The 22,804-nt window shown below is 46.0% G+C and overlaps 1 protein-coding gene across 1 annotated transcript in view; it reads right to left on the reverse strand.

Moving 5' to 3' along the window:
* LOC129384031 (protein lifeguard 3-like) overlaps positions 1-17,476 on the reverse strand; it is a 51,855-nt gene extending 34,379 nt beyond the window's left edge. Inside the window, exons 1-4 of the mRNA XM_055069085.2 lie at positions 17,289-17,476; positions 11,269-11,425; positions 6,183-6,261; positions 3,142-3,195 (exon numbers count right to left, since the gene is read on the reverse strand). Of these exons, the coding sequence (XP_054925060.1) occupies positions 3,142-3,195; positions 6,183-6,261; positions 11,269-11,386 (251 nt within the window). The 5' untranslated portion in view covers positions 11,387-11,425; positions 17,289-17,476. The remainder of the gene's footprint in view (positions 1-3,141; positions 3,196-6,182; positions 6,262-11,268; positions 11,426-17,288) is intronic.
* Positions 17,477-22,804: the final 5,328 nt, after the last annotated feature.

A 22,804-nucleotide genomic window follows, 5' to 3' on the forward strand; every position in this document is an offset into this window, starting at 1 on the left:
GGGTGGGCCCACAACGCTCCGCCTTCCAAACGTCACCGTGGAGAGCTGTTCAGATGTCATTTTAAAGGCTTTCGTGCCTACGACGCGATAAACGTAAGCCAAATGCGGTTGTCCTCAGGGAGCGGCAGTGCGCTAAACCAGTGGACTCGTGGCGGCACGCCTATTAGTGGTATACTTGGGACATGTATAATACATCGGCTTTTGTCCGTTTTTAGACGTACTACTATGTAGATAGAATTGACGTAATTCTGATATCATTTTTATTGCTGAGTTAGAGTTGTAAACTTGACAGTTTCGTTTATGGAAAGTTAGCGATCCTTAACAAGATTTATGAAGAAAATTGGCAGCCTCATTCACATATCCGCTGGCAACAGTTGCTAGATTTTAGCTTTTGCTTTTAAATGCGACAAACCTAATCAAATTCGGGGCCATGGTTGCCGAGAAAAACGATTTCTCCACTCGCATGCATTTAATCCCCCGTGCTAAAGCTTCCTATTCAATCGAGCTTGAGTGTAAAAGAAAACAGTTATCTGCAATAGTAAACTTTTCACTCGTAGCGAGAACAGACCTTTTGTAAGCGAGAAAATGACGACCATAAAGAAATGTAGTGGCGCCATCTATTTGAGACTCTCGTACCTATCATGTGACGTCAACGCTGCCTAATTCAAGAAGAGCAGAAGAGAGGGAGGTCTCGTGAGTACTACGTCAACTGGTCAGTTTTAGCGCGTGCTGTTTAAATTGAGGTGCAGCAACGGAACCTTCGGCAGCGATTTTCCACACACGAAAGTCATATAGTCGCTGAGAGAAAACTGTGGCAGGCTTCTAGGCGAATAATCTATCAATTATCTTGTCAGCCATCCCTTAAACAGGGACCGAAAGAAGATATTACATAGGCTGCGGTAGGCCTAATATTTCTCATTTAATGCAATTTTAAGGGACCCCATCAAGAGCCCTATCTGGCTCACTCCCCAGCTTCCAGTATCAAAGGGACCTTTCATCGTCTCTGAACTTCCGGTACCGAGCACCAGCTTTACTGGACGAGATGCGAGCGTGGGCACGACTCAAGAATGAGCGAAAGAATAAATTGCGTAATCGTGCAGAATTACTATACACTACTTAGGGTCTCGTACACGAACGTTACTAGAGGGCAGACTGGTGCTAGTGTCGGCGTTCGCCGCCAGTAGCCCTTCGTTCGTGATTGAAATTCGCGCCTTACGTTAAGGCCATGAAAAACAACTCGAAAGCATTGAGTTACGCTTTGATCTATCTTACATCCGCAATGGGCACAAGGTGCAGCAGAAGGTCCCTGGGCTGACGAATGCAGACGACACAGTGCTACTAATGACAATGCAAGGGATTTAGTTTACATAGACTGGCGAATATAAATGGCATTGCAGTGACGAAGCTAAGCCTTAAAGGCCAGCGGCGATGAAACTCCGCTTGGGCTAGACTGGATATAAGTGCATATCATGTACTAACAAAGTTGGCAAATCCGTAGAGCTGGTAATTGTTCAATTTTCTTTCTAGCAGCCTTTCAATGGCGTCAAAGCAGACGACGCGTGCACCTGGCGGTGAGCGGCTGCGACGCGGATATGGCGCAAGTCCCGGAACCATACACGACTACTGATTCGTCATTTGCGCCTATAGGCGCGCCCAGGTGCGTCGCTCCTTCATCATTTGCAAGTCGATGGGTGTCTTTCTCGGCGTGCTTTTTCGTTGCGCACGTGATCTGAGCTGTTGCAAGAATGCCGACCGGTTGCGTGGCCGTCAGGTTCTCGCACGTACTCGAGCGCGAGCGATGACTGTGCAGTACCCAAATCTGCGCAGGGAAAAACAGGATACATCTTTCCTGTCCCAGCTTTAACGGCGCAAGCGTGCGTCCCGCCGCAGCAGGCAAGTGTGGCGTGGACCAGCCAACGCGCACAAAGCATGCAACCTGCACTTGACGAAGCTGCCCAAACTACACTTAGCGAGCACAGTCACTTACCCGTGCAAAACCTGCTTGCCGAACGCTTTCTCTGGATGACTACAAATACTATAAGCCGCGATGGCGCACGAGAATAAAAGGCAAGTTGTCTGCAGGGGCGATATTCTCTAGCGATGATTAACGGTGGCGCATCATCTTCGAGGCGTATTGCGGGTCTCTACAAGGGGCGCATTGACGTAGACACAGGAAAGCCTTTCTGACACAGTGCCAGAAACCTTGTCAGCGGGAGGCGCATTTTGCTAAGGTCGCGAACGAGAATGCGACCCGGCGGCCATATGTTACAGATGCGGCGGCAAACCAAGCCGGAATGCGATGCCGCCGGAGCGAAACGGCGGGGCGAAACTTTGCAACAGCTGGGAGTCCGGCCATGACTTTACGCCACGCTTTGAAGTCGTCCTGAACCAGTATTTATCGAAGTGGAGAAAGGCATTTGAAGGCCCGAGCTAGTTGCATGAGGATAAAAAACAATACCAGAACAAATATGCGGCCCAACATGCGGAAACTGTGTGCTGCAACACAAAAGAAAAAAAAAAGAAAATAACGAAGCTAGGGAAGGACTAAGCACGTCGTAACTGAATGCCAACATATTCACCGAGCGAGACCGGTAGGAAGTGTCCACCTTCCAAAAGCGTCGGGATTCAAAGAAGATGGAAGAATTCACTGGTAAGTGGTTTAGAGTATTGATGAAAAAGAAAATCAGGGAGAAGGCTGATAGAACAAGAGTCATTGCATAGCGTAGGTGCTTGAGAATATAGTGAAAGAGGCTTCCGATACGAAAGATCGAGATCAGATAGGCAAAAGTCTAGATGGTGATACAAGCTGCAAAACATGAATGAAATCAGCAGGCTCGGCGAATACTCGTCTCCGACCCCTTTAAAAGGAAATTTCAATCGTCATCATCGTCATCAAATAATGGCTTCGTTCCTTTGATTAGGCATAACGTGCTAGTTTCATATTATACAGCCCAATCTAATAAAAATTCGTCGCAATTAAGGAGCAAATGAGTGCCTGTGTAACCTCGGAGACCGCATTGTGAAGTTTACGGTGTGTCTCTATGGTCGGAAACTTCCAAAAGTCGCAGCGGTGCGTAGATTCCGGGGCATAGGAGTTTCTTGCTCGGTAGAGGTGACAGTTGACAAATTTGTTCTACTTACCCGACAATAGTCACGATAAATCCATACAGCTTCGTGAACTTGTTGAGTTCCGGCCTGCGAATGACAAATAAGTTACTGCTTGTCAACGTTGCTACCATGACACCTGTGCGCACTCCTTCAGGTTGCCCTAGCGAATCTCCGCAGGTCAACACACGAGATATTCGATACAGGCTAAGAGATGTAGGCGTGGCCACAACCAAAATGGCTCCCACTTAAGCCGTTTAATTTCCTGCACGCGAGACCTCATCATAAGCCAATATTTATGTCCGCTGCAGGACTAAGGCCTCTCCCAGCAAGCTACAATTACGCTTCTCTTGCGCTAGCTGGTTCCAACTTGCGCCTGCTGGTTTCATAATTTCATCACCCCAGCTAATTTTCTGCCGTTCTCGACAGCGCTACCCTTGCCTTGGCACCCACTCTGCAACTCTAATGTTCCGCCGGTTATCTACCATATAAGAGCTAAAAAAAATGGAGCCGAGCAGGCCATGTAACGCGTATACGTGTTACATGGCCTGCTCAGCTCCATTTTTTTTTTCTCTCTTAATGTCAACCGTAATATTGGAAATCCCCGTTTGGTCTTTTATCCACACCGCTCTTTACACGCATTCAAATCCTCATTATCTGTCATTGCTTCCATCTATATACTTTCGCAGGACAGCCAACTGAACCTCATAAAAAGAGGCCTTAGCACATATGTACACCAACCACTCTTTATCATCATCATTTGAGCATTCGATTATCAGCTTCACTTTGTGCTCGCTTGCTTCACTCTCGCGTGCTCCCCGGTGTTGTTTTCCTAGCACGACTCTCTTCTGTAGCGCCGCTTCTGCGCGTAGACACCGCGATTTGATTAAGCGCCGGCGGTGGGCGGTGTGGTTTCGGGTTAGTACGAGAGATGGCGCGAGTGTTGTGCTGCCGCTGCTAACGCCACCCAACGGCGGTGTTACTCGGGCGCAAAAGGATGCAGCCCATGCCTCTTTGGCTCGGGATCAGCGAACGGTGCGGGCGCGGACCCGCTGCTTCGCGGTACCGTCCTGCGGGAGAACTTGGAGCATTGGAGCAACACACCGGAATGGACAAACGCGATCGTTCAACAAGACAGACTGGTGAGCTAGTTGGTATTGTACGGTGCTATATATATATATATATATATATATATATATATATATACTGTGACCAAGTGCAATAAAGCATCCGTTGTTAGTAGCGGTGTGTTCTGTGTGCCTTCTCCCGTGTCGTGCGTTTCTTTGCGCTAAAAAATATAGAGGATCGTTCGAACGCGCCAGCGTCCACGCGACCGTACACGGGAACGATCAGGCGTTGGTGTCCCGCACGGGGCGAAAATATTCGCTCGATATCCAGTCGCACTGAGTCGGACTTTCTCGATTTGTCGCGCGCCCATCTGCATGTTTTGAATATATATAGTATTTCGGCTAGTAGGCATTAGTGTATGAAAGGTGCAATAAATGTCTTTGCGATTGCTTGATACTGTGTTATCGTTGCTTTGTCCCAAGAGCACCCCACATGTTGATCATCTTGAATATGACAGTTATTGAGTTATTAGCAGAAGTTTCTGGTGTTGGAATGTATACGGAGTAGTTTCGCAGTGCCAACGCGATCTAGTCCCTTGCCGCAATGTATTGCGTTTGCCGTCCTTTGACATTCATTATGTTGCGCTTATAGGCCGCAGATGTCTACTGCATACGCATTACATGACCTGTCCGCGTAGCTTTACATTGGTACCTACTAGAATTCCTTTATCCAATGAGATACGATACCCAGCAATACTCTCTTTCGACAGCGACTAAGCTGATTTGAGTAACATCTACTCTATTTAAATAGAGGAATTAAACTCAACCGATTGCGGGCAACAAAGTTTTAATTGAGTGCTTCATTTTTTCCTCCATTGCTCTCAAAATTCAGTGTAACAGAACTGGAGCACAAAGTATTTAAATTCGCAACTCCCTACCAATCACGCGTAGAGCATTACTGCATACTGCATCTGTTAAAGCAATCTGTCAGGATAAATCTAATTGTTCAGTTCAGAGATTAAGTGTACTTGTAACAATGTTAACGAGTTTTTCGCTAAAGATCAACTCCTAAATTAGTGGCATATTTCGGAGCGATGTAAATTACGTAACTTTTTGACCACTTTAGGCATCTCAATAGCTGACGCTCACAAGACTACGACCTTTTTTTATTAGGTTACAAAGTTATAAACTTATTATTTCAATAGGTATTTTTGATAATCTTAAATTTTGCAAAAAGCATTGACCTAAAATGAATAACTACTCTCTATAAAGTCAGAAGACCTTTTTTTTTCAGATTCGGCGCATTGGATGCCGAGCTAAACGATTTCTTTCTCCCTGTGCATTAGATATGAGCTCATGAGATAAAGTGTGCCCCTAATCTTACCTAAAGTATAAGCTGCCTGCATCTGCTTTCTCAAAGTACCGCCGCATTTCGGTCTCCCAACGTGGTGCCTATCATTTTTCGTTACATTGCTCATTGCACTGTCCTGGACGTGCGATTATCGTACTTATCGATTCCGCCACGATGAAATCTGGGATTCATTATCTTGATTTTCATCTAGTTCTCGTCTCCTACCGGAAGGTCACCGTGGTAGCATCCCTATATATTGCAATTGGATAGTGCAGCATACCCAGAGTTCTTTTTTTCTTATCTTATCGGCAGCCAGTTGACGCCTTACGGTACTGTATCATTAAGTGAAATCTCTAGAAACGGTTTTGCTGCCGGCGGCTCCCTGTCTGTTGTCGCTTTCACGGGATCTCGCGAGATCCGATCGCTAATTCGCTAAAACTAATGTAGGCTGCCCAGTTACCCTCGCAAAGGATAAAGATATCGTTTGTATTATTCAATAGGAAGCTTTCTTTTCTGAGCACCTCTTTTACGTATGCACAATAGTTGCTGTTTTATGCAGAATTCAAAGCTTTTCTCTTTAATATGCGTAATTCTATTCGTTTCTTCTTTACTTACGGACGCTTCTGTACACAAGAAAACGTATTAGCTGTGTTACTCACACGAGTAGAAAAGCAGCGACCACGGCCGTTGTTATCAGCAGTTGCACGGAGAGAAGCGCGTACACTTTACGGATGAAACCTGCGCAGAGAAACAAGAATGAAGCTTAGGAACAGGAATGGTTCGTCTGACGCCGGCGTGTTCCAAACACAACTTAGTGTTGCAAGCTGTTTCTTTCTTATATAGCAGCAGCGGTCGCTTATGTCTTAGTTATTTCTATGATATCGTCATATCAGTTCCCGGTGGGTCATCATTTTCATGACCTATGCGCAAACAATGACACGAATTTAAACGAAAGAAATTATGGGACAGGTCCTGGACATTCGAGTCCGTGCATCCAAATAAACCTACAGCATTTGCCCAAATAACACATGTGCTGTTCTGTACATGTTGGCCCTGACTTGCGAATCGGAGTGACTCTACTGCACAGTAGGTAAATAGGATGGGAGGAAGGAGTGAAATATAACAATGGTTTTTGAGATGGTCTACTGCTCGATGTTATCGAGAATTTGAGACGTTAGCATAACGTTTATTGACCAAGCTTCGTAGCGAGTGTTGGACATCACAATTTCTGCGATAATCAATACAATCTTAAGTCTGGAAATTCGCTACATAGGGTCTAAATAATTGATTTTGGAAGTCATATTGGCCTTGCATAATTTAAGCCAGTCAGTACTGAACGTATGACCTCCCTTGGTAGCGACTATGCGGCTTTCCGAAATTTCGAGAACCTTGAACTCGAGGTTCACAGCCAAACATACCGCACACTGCTGTTCTGATTATTATTATCTTCTCGCCGTCTGAGAAAAAGAAGTGCACCGAACAAAAGAGTTACATGGCACATAAATGAATTTCACAGCACGTTTTTCGTCACTATTACTAAAGAGTGGTCTAAGTGGGACATAATTAATAGCGAATGCTTATGCATTGAGCAGTGTATCAATACAGCTCTGCCATGACATGTCCCCTAATGTCCGTCATCAAACAATTTTGCATTCATTTAAATTTGCTATTGTCCAGAAAATTACCGCGCAAAATTTTCTGTCCGCAACTTCGTTGAAGTTTATGAGTAAAAATTACCGCTTTGTCTCATACGTTATCTAGCAGAGACTTTCCACACATCTGTGATTGGCATTCCGTCTTCAAGAGTGACGTGCACTCACACAAGCATCGGCCGCTGCAGCGATTTCACCGCTTGGCGAGAGCGAAGAATATTGTGGCCAAATGCGTTATCACGATTAAAAGACAGCCTTGGAAGTTTAAACACGCTGTCCACACAAAGACAAAATCATTTTCATCCGAGAAGACATTATCTCAACAGTTTGTGTTTGTTAATTTTGTGGCCGGGTTTAGCATGCTAAAATAGAAACTAAAGGCAAAACATTATTTTTATTTTTTACTTTGCACCGAAACCTCATCTCTGTTACGTCACCGTGAAGACACGAATTTCGAACTACATTGTTGTAATTGTGCCGTCGTGGCGACATGAAAGCGGTCAATACTTGCTATCTCTAAATCCTTCGCTCCATTAGGATGCAACCTTGTCGATATCTATAGATAATAAATTAGGCAGGCTTGAGTAAACGCTATGGAAATCTGTTACGTCATGGCAGTCTGGTGGGAAAACTTCAAGGCGGCGTCGTCAGCTGTGTTCTTCTTTTTTGCAGTTCTTTTATTATTTTGTGGTTATCACATCTCCTGGTAGGGTAAGAACGTATGTTTTGGGATATTCTAGAGGGGCAACATACCAGTACAAGTCAACATATTTTTCTCGGCAGTGCCCCTTTAACAGCGACCATGCTCTAGCCGTTGCTACTTACGTTATACCGTATGACCTCTATTCCTGTACCGGTACAAGACCAGCTACATCCCAGCTTTGCGCGCCCTATAGGCAATCTATACCAGGCGGGTGCATCCAACAGGGAACAGTTAACGTCTTCAGAGCTGGGAGACGGCAGGAGAAGCTAGCTTACCAGCTGGAACGGACATGGATCGTCTAGCGCGCTCTAAGCTGGCAGGTAGTCGGGACGGTAGCAGTAAGCGGTGGCGGTATGTAGGAATATTACGGTCCTGCAGGCTTCACACTGGAGCGCAGAGCATCGTCCCTTTGCTATTCGTTCGGGTACGTGCAAAGGGACTCTCTGCCACCGCCAAAAGCGGCCTTGGGTCACGTTAAAAAAGAAAAGGCAGGAGGTGTGCGCTCAATTGTCTGTGGCAATTCCTCCCTCATTCTCTGCTTGGCATCGCCACAAGTAAACAGGCGAGTAAGGAACCCGAATGTGGCGTTGCAGTCAATCCGCCACGAAATGCCACGAAATGCTCAAAATTTTAGTCCGAGAGATCCAGCGGTATGACGAAGTCATCATCATCAACAGCCTGGTTACGCCCACTGCAGGGCAAAGGCCTCTCCCATACTTCTCCAACTACCACGGTCATGTACTAATTGTGACCATGTCGTCCCTGCAAACTTCTTAATCCCATCCGCCCACCTAACTTTCTGCCGCCCCCTGCTACGCTTCCCTTCCCTTGGAATCCAGTCAGTAACCCTTAATGACCATCAGTTATCTTCCCTCCTCATTACATGTCCTGCCCATGCCCATTTGCTTTTCTTGATTTCAACTAAGACGTCATTAACTCGCATTTGTTCCCTCACCAAATTGTGTTCTTTTCTTATCCCTTAACGTTACACCTATCATTCTTCTTTCCATAGCTCGTTGCGTCGTCCTCAATTTGAGCAGAACCCTTTTCGTAAGCCTCCAGGTTTCTGCCCCGTAGGTGAGTACTGGTAAGACACAGCTATTATACACTTTTCTCTTGAGGGATAATGGCAACCTGCTGTTCATGATCTGAGAATGCCTGCCAAACGCACCCCTGCCCATTCTTATTCTTCTGATTATTTCCATCTCATGATCCGGATCCGCCGTCACTACCTGCCCTAAGTAGGTGCATTCCCTTACCACTTCCAGTGCCTCGCTACCTATTGTAAATCGCTGTTCTCTTCCGAGACTGTTAAACATTATTTTTCTTTTCTGCAGATTAATTTTTAGGCCCACTCTTCTGCTTTGCCTCTCCAGGTCAGTGAGCATGCATTGCAATTGGTCCCCTGAGTTACTCAACAAGGCAATATCATCAGCGAATCGCAAGTTACTAAGGTATCCTCCATTAACTTTTATCCCCAATTCTTCCCAATCCAGGTCTCTGAATACCTCCTGTAAACACGCTGTGAATAGCATTGGAGAGATCGTATCTCCCTGCCTGTCGCCTTTCTTTATCGGGATTTTTTTTTGCTTTCTTTATAGAGAACTACGGTGGCTGTGGAGCCGCTATATATATATTTCAGTATTTTTACATATGGCTCGTCTACACCCTGGTTCCGTAATGCCTCCATGACTGCTGAGGTTTCGACTGAATCAAATGCTTTTTCTTAATCAATGAAGGCTATATATAAGGGTTGGTTATATTCCGCACATTTCTCTATCACCTGATTGATAGTGTGAATATGGTCTATTGTTGAGTAGCCTTTACGGAATCCTGCCTGGTCCTTTGCTTGACAGAAGTCTAAGGTGTTCCTGATTCTATTTGCGATTACCTTAGTAAATAGTTTGTAGGCAACTGACAGTAAGCTGATCGGTCTATAGTTTTTCAAGTCTTTGGCGTCTCCTTTCTTATGGATTAGGATTATGTTAGCGTTCTTCCAAGATTCCGGTACGCTCCGAGGTCATGAGGCATTGCGTATACAGCGTGGCCAGTTTCTCTAGAACAATCTGTCCACCATCCTTCAACAAATCTGCTGTTACCTGATCCTCCCCAGCTGCCTTCCCCCTTTGCATATCTCCCAAGGCTTTCTTTACTTCTTCCGGTGTTACCTGTGGGATTTCGAATTCCTCTAGACTATTTTTTCTTCCATTATCGTCGTGGGTGCCACTGGTACTGTATAAATCTCTATAGAACTCCTCAGCCACTTGAACTGTCTCATCCATATTAGTAATGATATTGCCGGATTTGTCTCTTACCGCATACATCTGATTCTTGCTAATTCCTAGTTTCTTCTTTACTGCTTTTAGGCTTCCTCCATTTCTTAGAGCATGTTCAATTCTATCCATATTATACTTCCTTATGTCCGCTGTCTTACGCTTGTTGATTAACTTCGAAAGTTCTGCCAGTTCTATTCTAGCTGTAGGGTTATAGGCTTTCATATATTGGCGTTTCTTGATCAGATCTTTCGTCTCCTGCGATAGTTTACTGGTATCCTGCCTAACGGAGTTACCACCGACTTCCATTGCACACTCCTTAATGATGCCCACAAGATTGTCGTTCATTGCTTCAACACTAAGGTCCTCTTCCTGAGTTAAAACCGAATACCTGTTCTGTAGCTTGATCTGGAATTCCTCTATTTTCCCTCTTACCGCTAACTCATTGATCGGCTTCTTATGTACCAGTTTCTTCCATTCCCTCCTCAGGTCTAGGCTAATTCAAGTTCTTACCATCCTGTGGTCACTGCAGCGCACCTTGCCGAGCACGTCCACATATTGTATGATGCCAGGGTTAGCGCATTGTATGAAGTCTATTTCATTTCTAGTCTCGCCGTTCGGGCTCCTCCACGTCCACTTTCAGCTATTCCGCTTGCGGAAGAAGGTATTCGTTATCCGCATATTATTCTTTTCCGCAAACTCTACTAATAGCTCTCCCTTGCTATTACTAGTGCCTATGCCATATTCCCCCACTCCCCTGTCTCCCGCCTGCTTCTTGCCTACCTTGGCATTAAAGTCGCCCATTAGTACACATTAGTGTATTTTGTTTTCACTCTACCCATCGCCGATGATGAAGTGCTCTGGTATAATCTTTCATTCTTATTTACGCAACATCTTGTAGACACGCACCTGTTAAGCCCATCACCCATCCGCTTGCTGCATACAGACATGCGCGATGGGCAAATGGGGCGCTGCGTGGAGCAAGACGAGGGCCGAAGTTTTCGTGGGCTTCGCGTGAGCACTTCTGCACCCGTCAGCTCTCCGCCCACGAAAAATCTTCGGGTATTCGTCGAACTAAGAACGACATGTGAGAGGAGTGATGTTCATATGAACTCACCTATTCGCACGTACTTGTCATCGAAGGGGTTTACGCGGGGGGACTCGGGAGGTATGCCTGCCTCGGCATCAGCTGACTGACGCCCGCCGACGCCAGGGGAGGGGGCGGCCTTTCTCATCTTGATGCAAAATTCAGAGAAGTGTCCCAGGCGACGAATCTGTAACGTACGCGGGTAGAACAGAACACGTCATTGTGTACCATGACTGTACGGTAACGAGAGAAAGCGCAATGCGTCACGCGTATACTTCTCTCTCTCTCTCTCTTTTTGCAGTGGTTGTTTTTCGCCAGCTAAGAACTACAATGCTATCGCTCGGCGCAAGAGGTGCCGTCATGTATCGGTACTTACTCGAATGTTCTCGCTGAACTCCGGCACCAAAGATGCTCGGCAACTTCATGGCTAGCGCATCAAGAAGCAGCACTACGATCATTGACGACGCTATGTGTGATAGCGGCCCGATGGCCGCATTCGGGTTAGAACACCAATTCACCGACGTGGCATTCAGGTAAAGGATGCTGCAACGTGATTTCGGAGCATACGAGAAGTCGTTGAGGTCTTCCTGACGTGCGGTCTCCACAACATGTCACTACTGTATAGTGGCAACAAACTTTTTTTCCGGCAAAAAGCAAGACGGAAAGCATGCAACACGCAACGTGGGCCCCCGAACTCCCAGGCAGCAGGACCGGTTCCGTATATATCTACAACCTTCATTGTCTGCACCCTCTTCTCGCCCCCATGACGCTCTGCCATAATCACGGAGAAAGAAATTGCACCGGCACACATGTGCCAACCGGTCAGATGAAACTGTGATTTCACTCCTTGGTTCATTGTTTCGCCGAAGTATGCAATCTGGGCATCGCATCCCCGTTACCATATTCATAATTTCCAAGCTAAAATTTATGTTCAACGCAGCCTTTAACTGTGCGCATAGCCTTCTGCATTTTTTGTGCTCTCTAACGCGGCGAATATATTGAACGGCATCATAATCACAGCCAACCACGCGAACTAAGTAGTGGTTGCTTCAATTTACCGAGCCATCGGCGTTAAATTTACAGCAAGGCAAGCATACAATGGAACATTGAGGTTAGTCTGAGTGAAAATCCATGCGCAACCTACAAGGCGCTATGACACCGCCAAGTAGGGTCAGGAGCCGTGTTACGACGCTGGACACAGCGCAAGGAAAGAGGACGAAACAGTCAGCTCCGGAGACGTAGTCAAGCCGGAGGAGGAAACCTTTCCGAGTTCACCGGCAGAAATTCAGGAAGGAGGGTCAAGGCTGAGGAGCCGCCAACGGAAACAAAGAAAAGGCACTCGAAACTGAGCACCACTAAGCGTGCTAAGAGAAAGACGGGCCCGCAGAGTCAGGGATGCGATAGAGCAGGTAACACGGCCAATTGTAAAGCGAAAGCCACTAATGCATGCGGGGATCGCAGTGCAAGAGTAATAGAAAGGCGCGTTTCTCCTTTGGATGTTTCCGGACATATTGCTTCCGAGCCTCCAAACGAAGGAGGAACGAAAGAGTTGTTCGGCGAGGAGGACAAAAAAAAAGCCAGGGGGCATTTATGTTTCCTCTCGTTGGGTTCTTTTCGAGGTGTAAACCGTATGCCACGGGTGAGCACGGCGTTGAGGCGACGCGAAGTGGTCATATCAGGCAGTGCATTCGTACGTAGTACAATGTCTAGAAGGCATGTCGCCAGTAGGTAAAGTGTCGGGGATCTCCGGCGAGGCGAATGGCCTACGTGCACCTTCTATTTCCTGGTTGACAATGTTGACAAGAGCTTTCAGACTGCGCCCACCTCGAGTACGGCTAAAGAGATGTGACGCAGCCTTAGGCTATTCAGAAGGAAAAGCGGTATACATGTTTCGTGGAAATTCTTTCTTTGTTTTTTTTTTTTTTTAATTTTAGCGCTAGGTTAGACGTTTTGAGATCGAGTGATCGTTGAGATAAGGAAGCTGTGAGCTTTGTCTAGATTGTTTGTTTCAGGAGCTGAGCAATATTCTGAAAGAAATGGTTTTCGCACACAAATTTCTGACACTGTTTTCTCGATATGTCGTTCTCTTTTTTTTTTAAGCAGGAAGGCTTTTTCATATTTTTTTTGGATATACGCTTGCAACGTCAAGCCTATAGGTTATTTGTTAGAGGCCTGTAGTGGCGCGCTTGAATATCAATTAACTTCTCGGAAGTGGTTGGCAGACTTTTTCTTTGAAAGTAAAACACGTTCTTTGGCGGGGCCGTTGTTTAACCGCACAATTTTAGGAAGAGCTTGTACCGTTTCGTTAAGGCATGTCTTGCTCAGACACAGAAGCAAAGCGTTGGTGCGTGACTCGAACGTGTATTCACAAGACGGCAGCGTTTTAGTATCGCGTAGAGCGCGTATGCATTTACGTAGAAATAAGCTCGAACTCGAATATTCACATAGTTTCGAGCGCGCAAATTATGCGGGATTATTCTTTTTTCGTTATTTTTTAGTGCGGGTCGTTTGTGGACGAGCGAAACAAAATGTTAGTGCATCAGTCGCACAAAAGTGGACGATTCGGGTTATGTGGATTGTTCTGAAAAGAAAGCTTTGACTTCACGGCCAGTGCTTAATGTCTCGCACGACTTTCGCAGAGAATCGGATCACTAACGGATCAATGAAGAAAGTCATAGCTAATATGATCCGTAATCCCGCCTAACTACGTTTACATTTGTGCACGATAGCTGCTGAATTTTTAAGTCAGCAAAAGCGCAAAAGCAAATCAGTTAAAGCGAGACGCTTCGAGCATTGTTGGGTACTTCACCACGGTGCGGCTGAGCCCATGGCGTAGTTCTTTTACATTAATCATCATCAGCCTATTTTTATCTCCATTGCCAGGATGACGGCATCTCCCACCGATTAACCATATCTTATGTTAGCTGATTCCAACCTTGCGCCTGCAAATTATCTAATTTCATCTACCCACCTAATCTTCTGCGTCCTCGTCTGCACATCCCTTCCCTCGGCGCCCATGCTGTAATCCTATTGGTCCACTTGTCCATCTGTCCGACGCCTTACGTGACTTGCGCAGCCATTTCTCTTCTCCCAGAGTCATCTAGAATATCGGCTGACCCCGTCCGTTCTCTGATCCACGACGCTCTCTTCCTGTCTCTTAACGTTATACATATACATAGACATATACATATACATATTTCGTTGCATTGCTCTTTGCGCGGTCGCTAACTTATTGTCGTTCAGCTTTTTTGTTAACCTCCAAGTTTCTGCCCGATATCTTAGCACCGGTAGACTGCAATGATCGCACACTTTTCTTTTCAACGACAGACAATGATAAGCTCCAAGTCAGCATGTAGTAATACATGTCGTATGCACTCCAACCTGTTTTTATTCTGATGTAAATTTTCTTCTCATTAACAGGCTTCCCTGTGAGTAATTGGCTTAGATAAACGTACTTCTGAACAGACTTTACAAACTGGACCGTGTTCATGATTTCTTGTTCCGTTTCCAGGCTGTTGAAAATCTGTCTTCTGCATAATAATCTTCAACCCTACTCTTACACTTTTTCGGTTATATCCTCAATCATTCCTTGCGTTTGATGCCCAGTGTTGCTGAACAAGACAACGTCATCTGAAAACTAAGGTTGCTGAGAAATTCACTGTTGATCCTCACTCCTAAGCCTTTCCAGTCTGATATATTGAATGCTTCTTCTAAGCATATAGTGCATAGCATCGGAAAGACTGTCTTCTTGTCTGACCCCCCTGTCTTGACAGACAATTTTAGTACTTTTCCTGTCGAGAAGCAAGGTAGCTATGGGATCTTCGTAGAGATTTACCAAGATATTCACGTAGGCCTCCTGTGACTCCTCGATTACGCAATGCCTACTACTTTACTTAATGAAACGCCTTTTTATAATCTAATCTAAGAATGCCATATAGAGAGGTTGATTGTACTCCGCAGATTTCTCAATTAATTGATGAAATGGACGTGATCCATTGTAGAATATCCCTTCCTGAAGTCAGGCTGTTCTCGTAGTTGATTGAAGTGAAGTGTTGCCCGGATTCTACTGGAAATTATCTTGGTGAATATTTTATACAATACTGAAAAGAAGCTAATGGGCCTATAATTCTCCAATTCTTTATTATCTCCTTTCTTATGTATTAGTATAATGTTTCCATTCTTCCAGCTTTATGGTACATTTGAAGTCGTAATGCATTGCATTTATAAAGGTGCAAGTTTTCAAGCATAATATCTCTTCATTATTGATTAAATTGACTGTTATTTTCTCTTCTTCTGCCGGTTATTCTCTGGACATGTCTTGCAAGGCCCTTCTAACTTCATCGCTAGTTATAGAAGCAGTCTTTGCATCCTGTTCATCACTACTTCCAATGAAGGTTGCGTGACTGCTCTTGGTTCTGTACAGCTCAGTATATAATTCTGATGATATTACTATATGACGTAGTAGTTCTGCGGAAACCCGCAAGGTGGAGAGAAGTAATGAATAAAGTAATGAAGTAATGAATAAAGTAATGAATAAAGAACGGGTGGATGTCTGATTTTCCCCTTTATTCATATTACTATATCATCGAGATTGCGAGTCATTAGCTGCTTATCTTTCACAGCATACGCACATCTTTCCCTGTCCTGTGCCAAGCTTTCTTCTGATTCCATCCATGCCAGTAATGTTTTGCTGCTTCCTCAATCTTTCTGACGTTTTATGCTCTAATATCCCTTACTTCCTTCTTGTTTACTAGCTCTTACAGTTAAATGAATTCTGTCTGATATTTGAAGTTAGGCAGTTTCATGCGCTGTCATTTATTTATTATATCCTTTGTTACTTGGGAGAAGTTGCCTACTCGTTCCCTTGGTGCCTTACCTCTCACTTCAATTAAATCAGTCTTCCGAAATGTCATTCATTACCTCTATTTTATCTTTATCTCCTTCTTCTAAAGCAGCATATTTGTTTTCGAACGCCAGCCTTTTCCGTTAGCCCTCCCTAATAATATTTTGACTGTTTTCTACGTTAAGCACTTGCCTTTCTGGGGACCTTGTTATATCTATATATTGTGTATAAACAAAAGTCCGACAAGTATATGCTCTGAGCCTATACGGAGGCATGGACATCAATCATCGTCATAACATCATCATCGTTTTTTTAGTTTTAAGGGCCCTATTAGATATGCGATATGAGTTGGCAGCAATTTCCCAATATTTAAACATTCCTAGAGTACATCATACAACCTTGCAGCATACGGAAATTATTTAACAAGTATATTCACTAAGGACAGAAGTTGAGTGGAACACACAAAACGTATAACCAGCAAAATTCGATGCCATAATAAATGCAATAAGGAAGCATTTGCTTACAGAAAGAGCAGCGAAGAGCTGAAAGTTAGAAGGTTCACTGAATGTTCCCCGTACAATAATATACATTAATTTACTTATTTATTCTGTGCCAGTACATAAAAATAATTTATTAAAATCATTACCTGAACCATTTATGTGCTGAAAGGCCTAAGAGTTGAAAAACCCACGTGGTGTGCGGGCTGCGACCGTAAATAATTTTCTTTGTGGGATTTCGACAATTATTGTATTATCTCTGAAGGAAACATCTACGAGCTATATTGTGGCGAAGCGCTAATGGGTTGTATCCAAGTGGCGATTTAATAAACTTGCTAATCCTGCGATGCGGCGAAAGGGGTTACACGATATTGATTGATCTCTATTGCATCGATTAAGTAGATTTGGCTCTATGCCACGATTTGTGAAGCGTATCCATTCCGGTTTCTCTGAAAAATGGCTATAAAAAATTGTTAGATCGTACGCTTTTAGGCTGTCCATGGACATCCTATAGTCTTCGACCAGAAATGGTTGCAAACGCTCTGTAAAGAACACACGTCGGGATGGCTGATGTGTGTTCATTGCGAAACCATGCCAGGGCCCAGCGTCCGTGGGAGATAAACGGGATCGGGAAGGAAGGAAGGCTAACCGCAGATAAGACTCTGGTTTGCTACCCTGCACCGGGGGAAGGGAAAGCGGACATGTCTGACCTGATAAAGTCGGTAGACCAACGCTGCAATCCGCTTGTTGAACAGTGGGGCTAGGCAGCCGGCGTCTCTTCGTCTTCCTCACTGCTCGCGAATTCTATTCATGGCACACACCCACTGCAGAGTTTCATGCCAACGTTACTCGAGGAAGTGTGGCGCTGTGGTCGTTTCTGCCGCAGCAGGGATTTCCTATTTCCTTTCCTTTTCTTCAAGTGAAGCTGCTTATGGCTAGGCCGCCGTGCATTTCTCGTGTCCGTCAACAAATCTGTGTGAGCCATACCTATCACCATCAGCAATTGTTGGTGCCACTGCTCGCGCGTTCGTCGTCGTCTTTTTCCACAGCTGACTCCTTTGGGAACGTATGGGAAGGCTGGCTCGCCATGCCAGTGTTCCCTTACTGCCCCTCCCTCTGCGAAGGCGCTGACTGCCGGTCGATGCGGTGATCTCGGTCTCAAATTCTTTGCCTCAGTATATCGCGAAATGAAAACACGAATGTATAACACGAATGTATAACACGAATGAAGGCGGATGTACGAAAATAAATGTGTGAGTCTACCTTTCGTCACGATGACCACAGGTCAAGACAATAAATGTGTTCGTAGCTTTGCTCAAAATTCTGTGTCACCTCTTTGTCATGTGCTACGTGGCTTCGTCGGTCATCCACCTTCACAGAGTGGAATGGCTCACGATTTTCTTTTTTTATAGCAATTAGCATAATTTGGGAACCTCACGCACGTTTACGCAGCTATATGCTTGTCGAGCTGGTTCTCCAACCGCTTTCCCGTCAACCGCAGTGGTGGTGAAATTCTAGGTGGAAATGCAGGTACCACTTTAGAAGGGTGGTAAGGATAAGCACCTCCTCAAGATGGGGGTACCAGTCTGTTTGACTATCACATTCATCATAACTACGTTTTAGGTGCACAGCCATCTGTATGGAATGTACCCTTGTACCTACAATCGGTTCCGCGTTGCGGTCCTCGTTCGCTTGCGCTTGCACCTCTTCTGCGTGTGACTGTCATTGTGCACCGTTTCCTATGACTACGTACAAGTGGTGAATGCTTTATTGGGCTACATGTTATTGTAATCAAAAATATGAAAGGAAAAAGAGGTCATGAAATGTTAGAGCGTCCGCCTCATATGCGAGAAGTACTGGGTTGTAATCCTAGTGCCGCGGGAAACCCACCTACTTTTTTCTCATAGTTGAGACGTACCACGACCTGGTGCTCGGTTGTTTAGATGGATTTTCAGCTCGAAAATGGAGGTGGGGGGACCTATATAGATTCGCGAAGGTCTCTGGGCGCTCCTTGTCTCCCCACAGTTTCGGTGAAAGAGTCGAGCATCATCCGTTGCTGTGGGAGGCAAACGGGCGCTGCCGCCGGGTACTTGCCGGTAAAGAAAGGCACAAGACCACTCCCGCGCAGGCGCTCGGCAACTACGGGCGTTCCAGACGCTTGGAGGAACATGTCCCCATTACGGGACATGCTAATGGAGAAGTTGGCGGCATGGAACCGAAAGGTTCCTTTCCTTTTTTTTCTTTTTTGTGCTCACGACGGTTTTGACAGAAATGTAGGGTGCAGGCTCCTTTCCTCAGCGTATCACTCCTGAAGAAAGCCCAGCACCAGGCCGGGCACACATGTGCCCACTTGAACCAGTGGTTGCCCACGTTGGTGGGAATCTAACCAACGACCTCCTGCCCGCAGCCGATGCTCACTGTATAGCCCATGGCCCATGGTTGGAGTATCGGGCTGCCGGGCTGGGAGAACAGGGTTCGAAACAAATCACGTGATCAACTTGGGTCACTGGGTATGTGCATCGGTATGTGTGCCGCTCTTCAACGACAAAAAAATAATTATTTGACTTGCTAGCTATCAACGTGCACAGGGGATTCGGCTTACACGAAGGCCCACAGCACTTACTCTACTATATAGCGCATTCTAGTCTAGAAAAACACAAAGACAACTTGTTTTTTCTACCAAGCTGCGAGCACCGGTTCCACTAGTGGCACGAATCCCGGTATTTCGCCGTAATTTCTGCGAAACTCCGATGAAGCAGCGTGCAGATCGTGTTTCGAAGTTGCGAACAATTCGCTAGCCTGTTTCAAAACATTAGCACTGTGCACATTTTCTTCGTGTCCTCTCTGTAACTTGAAATCGGTTTCACAAGAATTGACGCGTTATTGTGTAAACTTTCCGAGCACTTAAAGTTACTCGCAGACGCTACTTTTAATAAAATTGGGTTCTGAGGCTTTACGTGTCAAACTACAACCTGAACGTGAAGGCAGGCCGCAGTGGGGGACTCCGGACTATTTTGACCAGCTGAGACTGTCTTTTCTTATTAACATGCACGCAATGCATGGCACACGGGCGTTTTGGACTTCGCGCCCCATCGAAGTGTGGAACTGCCGGGGCCGGGATTCGACCCCGCGACCTCGTGCTTAGCAGCGAAACGCCGTAGCCGCTAAGCCGTCACGGCGGGTTCCCAAATGTGATCTCGCTAATTATATTACGAGTTCTAACAGGACAACGGGCTAAAAACTGCACAGCAATTCAATCGCGCTCTTTGAACTTTTAATGTATGTCCCCCGTACTCTTCCCACTAATTCCGCAAAACACGTACAAACAAGGTAACTCGTTTAGTTCACCAAGGGTACATTGGGTGCCTCATATTGCTTATGATTAAAGAAAAATGAATATCGAAGGGTTGTGGAGCTAACTTTTTGGAACAATCATGTTTAGGCATGGAACGGTAAACTTTCTACACACATCCCTCCTGGCATTGCTCCAATTTGCACTGAATGGGAACTTCAGGAGACATAAGAGTATATCATAAGAACACTGAGATATATAGTGCGGATAAAAACCGGCTCACGCTTCTTAAAATTTTCGGAAGGTATTTTTTTTAAACTGTAATGTATGCACAGACAGTCAACTTTGCATGCTCATTGGCCATAATGTTATTTTTTCTCTCTATTTTAGCCAAGTTAAACTTAGGGGCACTTACAGTCCTTTCAGGAATATGTGTTAAATTACTGGCTGTTTGGCAGTACAAGATCCAGAGTACTTGCTTACGCAATTTAGCGCGAATGCCGTTTGTGAGCACACATTTGAATTTTTGTCTACGCAATACCCATACTCACCAAGAACATGGTGGAACCAATTGACTCGCGGAACACGGGATAATAGGCAGTAAATTAGCTTTCTCGAATCATTTGCAACGACAATTATTGTGCAAGAAGCAATGAACTTTCAGAACAAATCGCCCTGACATATTCTTTGCATTCGCGTACGTACTTTCAAGCGCTTGCGGAATAAAATTTTCACGATGGCTGGAATTTATCCGCACATGTCGACCTTCGCATGATTATTGGAAATAATGTTTCCTCCATTTTAACCAATGCTGGATTTTGGTGGTGGATACAGTTCGCTAAGTGAAACCCGGCCAAATTCTTCGCTCTTGAGCCACCAAGGAGGTGACAACTGATCTGGAGGTGGACAGGATGGACAGTAGGCTGGCGCATCTATTGGAAGCCAAGCAGGCACTGCTCGCGAGATGGAAGACTCAGCGCCATAACAGAAGACTACGGAAGAAAATTTCCGATATAAACAAGATGATGGAGGCTCATTGCAAGGTGCTATGCAAGCAGCAATGGGACGAGCTGTCCGACTTGGTGGAGGGTCAGCTCAAGAACGGTAAAAGCTGGGGTTTCCTTAGGCACCTACTGCACGATGGCAACACCAAGTTCAACCAGAAGAGAGCTTTGGCGAAAGCTGTCCATTTGGCGACCGACTCGACTCCAGATGAGGCAGTCACGGAGCACCTCATAGACAAGTACCTGGAAGCCACGGACAACCCGGTGCCCCCCCCCCCCCCCCCAGTTTCCCGAGTACGAAGGGCGTGACGTACCATCTATGGACGAGGATTTTACCGTGACTGAGGTCAAGCGAGTTCTCGCATCCCTCAACGGCAGATCTGTCCCTGGGCCCGACGGGATCACCAACAAAATGCTCAAGCATCTCGACGACGCGTCAATCGAGTTTCTTACGCACAAGATGAATATCTGGTGCAGCGGCCTCATTCCCAAGAGCTGGAAAGCAGCCTACACAGTACTCATACCGAAGCCAGGTAAGGCGCCGAGCATCGACAATCTAAGGCCCATCTCCCTGACGTCGTGTGTTGGAAAGATGGCCGAGCACGCCATGCTTAAACGCCTCACTGACCATCTCGAGTCTAACGAATGCTATACACACAACATGATTGGCTTTCGGTCGGGGCTTTCGACTCAGGACGCCATGAGACTGATCAAGCACCAGATCATTGACTCTACCTCCGCCGACACTAAGGCTATTCTCGGCTTGGATTTGGAAAGGCTTTTGACAACGTATCGCACGCCTTTATTCTCAAGAGCCTGACAGAGTGTAACGTTGGCAAACGGGCGTACAATTTCGTGCGCTCCTTCCTTTCCTCAAGGTCCACTAGACTCAAGATTGACGAATTTTTGACCCACGAAATCCAGCTTGGGCCAGAGGGAACACCTCAGGGGGCGGTGATCTCCCCGACGCTGTTCAACATCTCCCTGATCAACCTGTCGAGGGCCTTGAACAAAATCCCGAACATTAACCACACGATCTACGCGGATGACATCACCATCTGGTGCTCCAGAGGATGTGAAGGGCAGGTCGAGGATGCTTTGCAAGAGGCCATCGATGTGACGGAGCGGTATCTTATCTCCACCGGGCTAAGGTGCTCGCCCGCTAAATCCGAGCTCTTGCTCTACAAGAAGAGGCCCAGAGGCGGTTCACACCGGTCCTGGAAGCTAGCAACAGAGAGCCACATTACGTTACTCACCGGTAAGGGCTCCCCAGTACCGCGGGTAGACACTATCAGGGTCCTAGGAATGTTTATCGAGTCGAACGGGGCCAATGGAGCCGCCCTCAAACGCATTTGTTCCAAGACCGAAAGCGCCCTCGGCCTGATCCGAAGAATTGCCAACAGGTACCGCGGAATCAAGGAAGACAATCTGATCCGGATTATCCACGCCTTCGTGTTATGCCACCTCGCTTATTCAGGGGCTATGCACAACTGGCTCGTATCGGAGCGCAACAAGATCAATGCCTTAATCAGAAGAGTCTTCAAGCTTGCCCTCGGCCTTCCCATCCGAACGCACACAAAAGACCTCCTCAATTTGGGAATTCACAACACGTTCGAAGAAATCGTTGAAGCCCAAGAATTTTCCCAGTTTGTCAGACTCTCCGGTACCCCAGCGGTCCGAGCCATACTTGGCAAGCTGGGACGTAACCCCACGGTCGTCAGTCTCGACGCTGTGAAGCTGCCTAGCGACGTAAGGTCCAAGATTTACATACACCGGTTGCCACGAAATATGCATCCCACCTACAACGAAGGACGAAGACGAGCCAGGGGTAAAGCTCTGCTCGCCAGTGCCCGCTTGAACAAGGACCAAACATGCTTCGTAGACGCTGCTTCGTACGTTCAAGAAGAGGCTTTCTCCTCAGCGGTCATCG

The sequence above is a fragment of the Dermacentor andersoni genome, chromosome 9 (assembly GCF_023375885.2).
Source record: "Dermacentor andersoni chromosome 9, qqDerAnde1_hic_scaffold, whole genome shotgun sequence".
NCBI classification, from domain to species: domain Eukaryota; kingdom Metazoa; phylum Arthropoda; class Arachnida; order Ixodida; family Ixodidae; genus Dermacentor; species Dermacentor andersoni.